The sequence below is a fragment of the Amphiura filiformis genome, chromosome 2, assembly GCF_039555335.1.
Source record: "Amphiura filiformis chromosome 2, Afil_fr2py, whole genome shotgun sequence".
NCBI classification, from domain to species: domain Eukaryota; kingdom Metazoa; phylum Echinodermata; class Ophiuroidea; order Amphilepidida; family Amphiuridae; genus Amphiura; species Amphiura filiformis.
The window spans coordinates 87023162-87034870 of NC_092629.1; the positions used below are offsets into that span (position 1 = coordinate 87023162).

The 11709-nt window shown below is 38.7% G+C and overlaps 1 protein-coding gene across 1 annotated transcript; it reads right to left on the minus strand.

The window, feature by feature from the left end:
- Positions 1-211: 211 nt before the first annotated feature.
- On the minus strand, positions 212-11201 carry LOC140146766 (sulfite oxidase-like). The gene is given in 4 exon segments (XM_072168643.1): positions 212-1494; positions 1497-1526; positions 1529-2701; positions 10875-11201. Coding segments are annotated over 3 exon segments (1488 nt in total). The 5' UTR covers positions 2694-2701; positions 10875-11201; the 3' UTR covers positions 212-1201.
- Positions 11202-11709: the final 508 nt, after the last annotated feature.

The window sequence follows — 11709 nt, forward strand, 5'->3', positions numbered from 1 at the left end:
TTACGAATTTGCTGAACGAAGTCGCGTAGAATCATGTGACCCTAGCGTGACCTGGTTCTTTTAACACGATATTTAAAACAGGGCGCACGCATCAGCCAGTGCTGTTTTTCCGTGGTAGCAACTGTATTTACAATTACATAAACAAACTCAACCTTACAGAATACAGATCATTCAAACATGCATGGAGTGGTGTGTGTGTGGGGGGGGGAGGGGCTCCAATAAAAAGTGTAATTGCAATTTTGCGATCCCGACAGGGGGTCTTGGAAGGCACTAAATGACAACATGATCTAAAATGATTTTTTTCATTAAAATGTGTATTTTCGGCAGGCAACAATGAAACAAAATTTGCTAAAAAATTTGAACTCAAAATCTCAGAATGTGCCAGGCAGGGGTAGAATTTCATTGCACATTGAATCGTACGGTGGGGCTCCAATAAAAGGTACAATTGCAATTTTGCGATCCCGGCAGGGGGTCTTGGAAGGCACTAAATATCAACATGATCCAAAATGATTTTCTTCATTGAAATGCAAATGTTGGACAGGCAACAATGATACCAAATTTGCTAAATAATTTGCCAGGGTTAAAATTTCATTGCACGGTGAGAGAATTAAAACTCAAAATTTTTGCACTTAGTTGTTCGATTGGGCTATTCCAGTTGAAATCCAAACACCCCAATATGGAAGACATGACCTTAAAAGGCAATGTGAATTTCATATTGGGTTCCCTGGATTCCAGGGGGATTCCATTTGAAATCCAGATCCCCTGTGTGGGAGATTACATTGTTAGGTCACCAAAGGGGTGTATAGATTTCAACTGGAATATCTCAGTCTCACCTGAACTTTGCCGTGTACTCATTTACGAGAATCTAGCCTGGCCTGCCTTTAAGACACTAAATCAACCCGTTTTCAACAGGGATGCAAGTCCACTTCAGACAAAAAGCTTGAAAACAGTATGACAATGACCAGAATGGCCCTAAAACGGGCTAATAATAAAAGAAATTAGGGATGGAATCAAAACTCGACCGACGGTTGACCGCTGGTTCCGTCCGGTTCCATCCGGTAGCTATTGTTCTAAACAATGGCAACCAGACGGAACCGCCGGTCGAGTTTTGATTTCATCCCTGACGTAAATCTGGACTACAGAAAAGCCTGAATTCAGGCAAAAGCCTGAAAACTTGCATCCCTGTTTCAGGGAACATCTATTACTTGGGAACATTCACTTGAATTCTATGCCATGCATTATGAACTAAACCTCTCAGATTCCATATCCCAGCCGGTGTGTCTGGTTGCACATTATGAGACGTATCCAGCGTCTTGCACACAATCTCCAACTTTCCCTTATGACCTTCAGGCACAGGTACGGTGACTTCCCACAGCGTCCAAGCCCACTCTCGATGTAGAGGCTGTTTTTCATCTTTAATTAGTTCTGCATCTACCCAAGTGTTACCGCCGTCTCACGGAGACGCTCTCACGCGTATGATGCCGCGACCTCCCCGCTCCAAGCATAACCTCTGACCGTTACCTCGTCTCCGAGTCTTCTAAAGTGGTACCGTGCTGTGGCTCGTATATCGCCGACTGTACAGGATATTCTTGAATAGCAACAGATTTACTGAAGTCCACAGTGTTCCAATCAATAGACGGGTTGAAAGTTTTGTAGTCGCCCTGCTGAAAGTGACTTTGACTTTCTTCTTTGCTCAATACAATCTTCGATAACCATTTCACCTGACGCGCACCAACTACACCCGGAACCACAGCTCGTAGTGGATACCCGTGATCAAGCGGGATGTCTTCTCCATTCATCGCCCATGCCAACAGGACATCCTTACGCGGATCAAACGCGGTCGCAGCCGGTATTGACGCTTCGTACGGCATACCCTCCATATCTTTATCAAGTCCTTGCATGTGAACATGATTGACAGAGTCTTCCGCAACTCCTACATATGCTAAGACGTCCGATAGCTTCACTCCGGTCCATTCTGCAGTACTGATGGCATTGGTACTCCAGGAGAGGCCCTTGACAGGTTTTGTGCTTGCCATCTCACTACGCCTGTTCCCTGCACACTGCACCGTTGAAGTAATTGTGTGAATTTTGAACTTTTTCTTTAAATCCGCTATTGTGAAGTTGATCGGACGCTTCAAGCCTTCCCCGTCTACTGTCAATTTAAACGATTTCATGTCAATCTTAGGCACTGCAAGATGATTACGAACAAAGAATAGCGAATTTGGGGTCAGATAGCTGTCTGCTATAAGTTCTGCTGGTGACTCAGCATTGAATGGTTTTTCTGAGTTGACTTTCAAAGCTGGATGTCGCGGATCGTTAAAGCACGGATCATCACTCGCTTTCTTCTGCACTACTTTCATATCGTCCGGATGCAGATTACCGATTCGCAGATCTTCCATAATGTCCATGGCTAACTTTGACTTGTGTACTGCATACGTATCGAAATACGGCTCCAACTGCTTGCCCGCGGCGAGGAGAATCTTCTTTCCTCCAGGATGCGTTGCCACCCACTCGGTGATGTCATAGACGCCATGGCGATAGGTTACCCAGATACGTTTTTCTTCGGTGTTGTGTTGGGCGACATCTTTGCTGCGATAGGTGGGTAGGTCTGTTCTTTGTACGCCATATTTAGAATCGAGCTCTGACTGGGAAATGGACTCACTGCACTTTGTGGTTTTTCCATTTACGTACATATAAAGACCTGTAGGTGAAAGAAAAGAAACAAAATTTTTTTAGTAAAATTGCAACTTTGAAATTGCAATAATTTTCCGACACAAATACTAAAAATATCTATATTTACCCCAGGTACTTTAAGCCCCAGATATGACAAAGATTTAAAAAAATTTTTTAATTTTTAAAAACTAGATAAAAATATTTAGGACCCGTTTTTTTAATTTTTTTGAATTTCGACCAACTTTAAGAAATTTGCACCAAAAATGGTCAAAAAATGCTGATTTTTCAAAAAAATCATAAAAAAGCCCGATTTTGGCCCAAATTTCAAATATTTTTGGTGAAATTGGGTAAAATTCAAAAAAATAGATATTTTGATCTAGTTTTTAAAAATTAATAAAAAAAAAATTTTGGCCGAAGAATTTTTTTGTTACGTTGCACGAAAAAGAAGTGGGCCAAAAACCGTTATTTTTGGGATTTTGGGCCAAAAATGTCATTTTGGCCCAAATTTGACCTCACAGATGAACTTATCAAGTCTTTGCCATTCTAAATATGTATACTTTTATATACTTTAGACCAACAATTTAGAAGTTATGAGGCCCGAAAGTGTCCATAATTCCAGGGTTCAGACCAACCTTAAAGTTGTGATTGTTTTTAAAATTAAAACAGATTTTTAAACAGTTTAAATCATCAGAGTATTTTTTATTTAAGTTGATTTTTTAAATTTGTTAAATTCTTCCCAACAACATCAACACCCCTAAAGTCAACTGAAGACTTTAATGCAGCCATTACAAGTACACCTAGCTTTGAACTAGCTATATCATATGTGACCGTACACTACAGCACGAATTAGCCGTAAATGTCCCCTATTCTGAGTTACAGTGTAAAATGTGCATCAAGGTCGTATTCATCAGTACTTCAAGTTGGTTCGACAAGTATCTCATTTGGATAGTCAAACACATTTTAAACCAACCAATAATCCTATTGTTGAAGAGGATAATAAGCTTCTACCTTAGAATAGATGTCTATAAAATTCTTAATGGCTCTGGTCTTTGTTTACTTTGGCTAAATCCTGTTCAAGTGTTGGGTTACAAAGCATTGTATTTTGTCTAGGTACGGTATGTATAACCAACAATTAACAATGAGAGGATATTCCTGATTCCTGAACCTCATGATTTGAAATGATCGCCCAATTATGACTGTTTGATATCCATTACCAGCAATGTGGAAAAAGAGACAGAAACGAAAAAAAGGTATCATTTTGTTGAAGGAGCAAAGTTCAACAAACCATAACCCGGCTTCTTGATATCGTTTGAAATTAAATTCAAATGATATACCATTTTAAAAGCTTATGATATATATATTTTCTAAACACAAAATAAAACAAAATTGACCTGGGGAGGAATTTACGGCTCATTCGTTGTGTACGGTCACATATTCATAATATTTTAACATAGATCTACGAAAGACAAGTGGTTTATATGTATGTGCATTTTGATACCATTCAACCAATTTTGTTCAATATTAACAACACAGAAAAATACTGCTGTGTTGTTAATATTTGCACACAAAATTGGGCAACTGGTATCAAAATGTGCGTACGTAGCCGTTAGGGTGCATCATGCCCCCCTTTTGTCAAACAGATTTTATGTAGGTAGTCTTAAAATGTGCCAAATGATGAAATAATAAGATTCCCAAAATTTGAATTAATTCCGAGTTCGTCTTATGGGTCCTCCGTGGCCCTAAAGTTTGAACGAATAACCTATGAACATTATGCAATAGGCATATGGCAGCTATTCTCATAACATGGATTTTCAATCATAAAAGTGGCTGCTCTAAGTAACCAAGTACTTGGGGTGTTATTTAACTGTGTAAATGATACAGGCAATCTAAAACCATTACATTTTAACACGAAGCAGCTTTTCCAAACCCATAATTAATCATGTAAACAAATAGCTGCCATATATACATTTCTTGTATTTGACACTAACACAGTGAAATATGTGTATTTCTAGTGGGAAAATGACTTTTTAAGTAATTTAAATGACTTGGCTATGTAATGTAATTGATGATTGTTCTAATGAGATAGAATACTTCCATTGTATCACTGGGCACTGCACTATTCATAGAATGCTGGGTTATTTTCCCCCCAGCACAGATTCGGACGCATAGTTAGACAGTATGCGAATTGATACTTTGGAGATCTTAAATAACGTCAAAGGCAGAAATGAAGAGAGATGACTACCTTGAAAGGTATTCTTGGGTAATCAGAAGGTGCTGACATTTAAGCAACCTGGTGCAATTCACAAGGCAAGGTGGATGGCAAAGTTGTACGGTACTCGATTAAGATCACCAATGTTGGAAAATAACATTGCCCAGTGCCACATGGAACAGTCACAACAAAGCATCAGCTATACCCAATACATGACTTTGTTCTCTAGTACATGTATCAACCACAGTTCCTGGTGGATATCGATATCATGTAGTCAGACTATGAATATGCACCCTGGAATGATCTTGACTTCTACAGGCATCTAGCATACGATTCTGTGAATTCTTCAGTATCATATCAACATGGCACTAAAACACCATCTGTGGTTCCTAACTGAGGAGATGATTCCTCTTGCCCTCCTCAGTTGAATTGTGCCAGACACAGAGAAGCATGTAATTACAGTCAAACCTTTAGACTAGAGGTAAAACCAGCTGAAGAGGTTATAACTCTGAGAAACCAGTTTGATATGGGGTTTGGTAAACCAACCCTTCCCAGACAACATCACACAGTCAAACTCACTCGCAGACTTGGTAGTGACCCAACTTGTGGTTCATGATGTTGAGGATTCTGCAGATCGACCATCAATTTCTTGAAAAGAGAGTGGAGAACTGGGCCATGTGTGCTAGCTACTATCAGACTTCCTAAAATCAACATCAGTGCCATCAACGTCATCAAGGATGCAGCAGAGTGTGAGCTCGGATTTCCTCAGCACTGCAAAATCTGAGTGCTATTATCAAAATGTTCTTGAACAGGACAGGCCAAATCTCCGTAAACATAAACTTTATGAAGCAAACATTGAAGTAGTACCACATGTAAGAGAAAGTGTGACTTTCATCCCACATGAATTGTGGGTAAGTTTATAGCTAAGTGTGCTTTGAAATATAGTTCAAATTCAGCTATTATTTGTAAATGGCAGCACTATGCTAAATAAGTACATGTCAAAGCACAGGGCAGCTATTCATTTTAATGATGTATATGTCACATTCATTTGAATTTTAAGTTCAAGTTTAGTTGAAAACAAACCCCAATTACATTATAATCCTAATCATGCATTTTAAGTACATGGCAGCCATTATATGTAACATTAAACATTAGAAAATGTATAGCTGCCATATGCCTATTATGTAATGTTCATGGGTTATTCGATTTCAAACTTTAGGGCCACGGAGGACCCATAAGACTTAACTCGGAATGAATTCAAATTTTGGGAATCTTATTATTTCATCATTTGGCACATTTTAAGACTACCTACATAAAATCTGGTTGACAAAAGGGGGGCATGATGCACCCTAGTAGCCGTCTTTCTTTATATTGTGAAAGCGATTAACAGTTCTGAACTTATGTTACAGAAGTTTTTGTAACAGAGGTGTTACTTTTTGTGTACTGTTTGTACATTTGTAACACAATTTATTTTTCCACATTATGCAAAGCACAATAAAAAATACAAGAAATCTAGATAGTACAATTACTGAAGAACACATTGGAGGAGAATGTAAGCCAAAGGCCTATCCCGGTGGGTTCAGTCTTCACTGACAATGTGTACGCATGATGGTTCCAATTAGGGGTACTTTTCAAGAAATGTCCATGAATTTTCGAGGACAAAATTGTTCATGATTGTCCAAACTAGGGGTGTTTGGGAGCAAAATTGTCCTTGAAATGAAAAATAGGGTGTATTTCTAGCACTTTCGTCCGCATTTTACCGCTACAGTTTTCGTTTTATGTATTTTTTCTGTCCGTTTTTTAGTAGTTCCACACAAAAATTTATAGGGTATTTTTTCCAAAAAAAAATGTCCTCATTTCCCGTGAAATAGGGGGGAATTCAGAAAGGCCCTTGAATGGTAAAAATAGGGGTATTTATTTCGGGAAAAATGTCTTTGATTCATCGTGATAAGGGGGTGAAATGAAAATGTGTCCTCAAAATCATAAAAATAGGGGAGGTATTTGGGGGCAAATTTTCCTTGATTTCGCGCAAAATAGGGGGTAAAATTGCTGCAAATGTCCTCGAAATGTTCCCCACAATTTGTACATTTTCTGTCCCATATAAAGCAATGGTTTTAAGGAAAATAAATTGAGCTAGATTTCAATTGGCTCCGCGACTTCGGTAGTTTCCTAGAAAACCAATGGTTTTATTTAAGAGAAAAATTGGGCGATGTCCCGATGATTTGACCTCGGGGATTTGACCCGTGATTCTGACTGAAATTTTTTGGCAACCTAATGTAAGTCTGGATCTCCAAAAAGGATATTGAATGCTGATGGTATAATAATAGTTAATTCAGTGACCGGAGTACCGGGCTACACAGCTGAGGCTTCTCGAACAGATGACTGTATTGTAGTGTATTGTGACTGGTTTTAACTCAAAATTATATTTAAAATCACAAAGTTCTACTAAATAAGTTAGTGTTCAGATTGAACCAGTTCTGCTTTGAATTAAGTATGTAGTCAATTGCCGCATGAAATATTTCATCATGGGGGCACTTATTTGGGGAGGGTGCTAATTAGGTTACATTAATTAGAATAATGTGGTCCCATGCAATAAAACCAATATCCTTGCTGCAGGGTGAAGGGCAAGGGTAGGAACACAGATGGATCAAAAGATGTACATAAAGTTATCAGCCTTATCAATTTGGTAATCGTACTGAGTGCACAGGCTGTACACACATGTTTAATGTGTTCAATCACATTCAAAACAAGTTTAGCAGACAATGCCAAACATATTAGTTGTTGATATAGAGGATTTAACCATGTCCAAAGACCTTGTCATAAGGCATATTCAGACGGCCATAGAATTGCAATCCCTGACTGTCCACACAACTCTATGGAAGACTGGAATTCACTTGGTCGGACATCCAGGAACATTGCCCCCTTTGTACAAGCGTGTGCATAGCAACCAGCTCTAGAAAGGGGAACTGCACATGTGCACACTGGTTTTACAAGGCTTTCCTCCAGGTGTGATCAGCCCGACCAAGAGAATCATAGAGTTTTGCAATGCCTGATGACTGTCACTGGGCTAATCCAGACTTTGAAATAAACAAATATTATGGAAACATGACCTTAATCTTCCACACAGGGGGTGATCGAGTTTTTGGCCAGGAAAAATTAAAAAAATATACCCTTTTTGGACTCGTAATTACCAAAAATTTGAAATGGTACCCTAAACAAGTTGTTCAGTTTCAGAATTTTAAGTACCGGTACCCTTAAATTCTTGAAAATCAGTGTTTTTTAGACCCTAAATGCGCGTAACTTGCCTTGCCTAAAAAAAACACCCCTTTTTACTTTTTTGGTCACACATGAGTACAGACCATTTATGTGAGTGGTCCCCCCGGGATTCAAGCCCGGAATTCAAGTAGCTCCCTTTGTTGAAGATGGTTCAACTGGAATAGCCAATTGTGAATATCTGGTGGCACGTCAAATTGAACTATATTAAACATAATTAATTCAACCAAAGTCATAGGTTTTAGGGGTACGTACTACACCCATTGCATTTTTTTTGCATTTTGTGAAGAAATGAGAAAAAAATGGACAAAGTGGTATGCAAAATGGAGGGGCAAATCTTCTCATTCTATTGGTGGCATCGGTACAGTTAGAAGGTAGGTACATGTAGAATTAAGCCAAAAAGTGGTACATCAGTGATGTACCACTTTTACACCATTGATGTACCACTTTTTGGCTTATGTACAATGTACCTTTAAAAGCATAGCTACATTGAGATCGATGCCACCAATATAGAATGAAAAGGTTTGCCCCTTCATTTTGCATACCACTAAATTGTCTAATTTCTTTTTCTCATTTCTTCACAAAATGCAAAAAAACAAAACAAAAATGCAATGGGTGTAGTACCCCCTTAAAGGGGCATTTAAGTGATCCACAGCCTCATCCCCCACTTTTCCAAAAAAAAAAGTTGAGATTTTTACACCACTGGATACCTCTGGCTACATAATGTTTATGTACCAAATATTTCTTGCAGATTAATTCGTTTAGCAAAAATATCGCCAAATTTGAATTTCGTTCTGGTGCACCAGAACGAAATTACAACACATTGTCTATGGAGCAGTGTAATACACATAATCATGCATAGGCCTAACTCGCAAGCTTACGCAAAATCGGAATCAACTGAAATTTTGGAAATAAGCTTTTTTCGTGGATATCTACTGAAAAATGTCATAAAAAGAGGATGCTAGGATCACAAAATCCTCCTTTAAGCTCAGCAATAGAGAATCACAAAATGAAGACCACTTGGAGAAATCACAAAATCCCCTAAATTTCTTGAGGATGGACAAAGTTAGGGATTAGAGTCCTCAAGGTAGTTCATACGGCGGATTTTTGCTCAAGAACTGCATAGTTGAAGCAAAAAACCTTCCATACGTGGATGCGTAGATAGCGATATATTATATACCGTCCTGGTGATAAGTATCAAAGTTAAACCTTTGTGTAAATTGATTCAAGACACATCCTGTCCAGATAAATTTGACTGATTCAACTTTTTTGTCTGTATTTACATGAGGAGGAATTGTCTTCTACAGATCCTCCATCCTATTCATGTGGTGTAGAAGTGATGATGTTTACAACAGGATTAATTAAAGCCATAATGTGCGATCTGCGCCTCAATTTTGGTTGAATTTCTACTTTTTGCATATGATTATACTGCCCAATGGTGTACAAAATTATACCATGTGAAAGACTAAGCCTGAAGTGCTTTAATTTATACAGCAAAATTTAAGTTTTTATAATACCCCAGAGATCCCCGGTTTTATTCAGAGTTCACTGATCGAGTGGTGGCTAAACACATCGTGTGCATACATTGAATCATTGATGTAAACTGTGTGTAGGTATGCCAGGTGAATTCAAATTTGCCATCAAACTGCATCATTTTATACAATGTATATCAAATTAAAGCCCTTGAGTAAAGAAAGCCAAAACTGAAAACCTTTTTTTCATAGCACTTTCCGTAGCAAAGTTACATCTTGTCAAAGATTGACTTTCATCAAAAAGATTCTGCTAGCAAAATTCCCCAAAACAGCATTTCGGTGGTGTTTCTAGATCTTAAGTCTCATGTTGATAGCAGCTTTTCTAATGGAACTGCTATCAAAATCCCTCTAAAATTCCATGTGCGAGTGACTTATCACCATAAAAAATCTTATATGTGGGTTTAAAAGTGAAGTATAGACAGCATATTTATGTAGGTTTCCTTCTTCGGCCAGTTCTTTTATATTTCTATGTAAATTATAAATGTATTGTGTTCTAAGCGAATTTGGCTGACTAGCAAATATAGTGTTAATTAAAGTTTGCCTGGCATACCTACTGTGTGCATATCGCTACGGTATAATGTCTTTGACTTTACGTATAAACTGTGTACATATCACTATTCGTCTTACGTCTGGTTTGTATTAAAAAGCTGTGCAGAGTTGCTCGTTTTTAGTGGTTTTGAGCATAAAGCTTACATCAAATTCCACCCCCAACTCAACACAAAAATTGACAACCATGAGAGTTACCAAATAGCGCGGAAAAGTGGTAATTTTTTTACCAGTAGTGAGGACCGCGAAATTGGGAAAATAGGGGGTATTTCATTTGGACAGTCCGCGAAATTTGATCGTGAAATCAGCAAAATAGGGGGTCTTTAATTTGCACTGTCCGCGAAATTTGGATATTAAAACGGGGTAGGCCCTACCGGTACTACATGTAGTCTTGGGAAAATCCGGTAATTTTATAATTCAATATTTAGTGTCACTGAAAAGGGGTGTTTGAAATTCTAGTCACTGAAAAGGGGTGTTGGAAATTCTAGTCATTGAAAACCACAAAACAAGAAAGGGGTTGTTTTGGACAAATTTTGTCCTCGATTTTGCATGAAAAAGGGGGTAAATTTAATGAAAAATCATGTAAAGGGGATCTTTAAAAGATTTGGTGTTGAGTTGGGGCCGGGCATCAAATTGCTTACCAAAAGCGCTTAACACTGAAGCTCCAAGGCCAGCCAGTTGACCATACTTGTGGCTCCAACCGTACCCGCCCACTCCCCGCCTCTCTGTCGCTGCTGCACCGCCGCTGAGGTGAACAGATGAACACGAGAACGATGCGGCCACTCGAACGTCCTGTATCTTTCGAAACCACACCAAATCATGTCTGATTTGAAGATTCTTTACTGCAGAAACATGTTGACTTGTACATAGTTTTGTTAGATTTGCTGTTGGTTGTTTAAATGTGAGAATTCGGGGCAAATTCGTTGATGCTTTTGCTGCGAAATTAATTCGCACAGCTCCGCGCAACATCGCCATGTTGTTGTTGTTGTTGTTGGATATTCCTCCTTTCAATAGGAGCACCTCCGAAGAGTAGATTTATGTTCAACAGGACTGGTACACTTATTCACAATCACAAAATAGTCACTAAAATAAGCTAAAATAGTTCACTTGACGAATACTTATATCACAGTTTACACCAGTTTGCACACACACACACACATAAAAGTTAGTACGAGGGTCAGGTATACTTGCAGCAGAAAGTTCAGGCGGAAGGATCTCTTTCACGGATCCCTGGACGTATAGGCCTACCGCGTAGTTGAAGAGCGATCCCGGGGGGGCACTCAACTTTAGAAGTGACGGTTATGTGCCTACCGGTGTCGCGAAGTAGGGGCCTATCGGTAACAAAGCGTTATTTTAAAAAAGGGGGCATTGGGGACAAACAAAATAAAAAGGGGGGCATTTGGGTATAATATTTTGAAAAAAGGGGGTCATTGAGTATAAGATTTCAAAAAAAGGGTCATCGGGTAGAAAATTTTG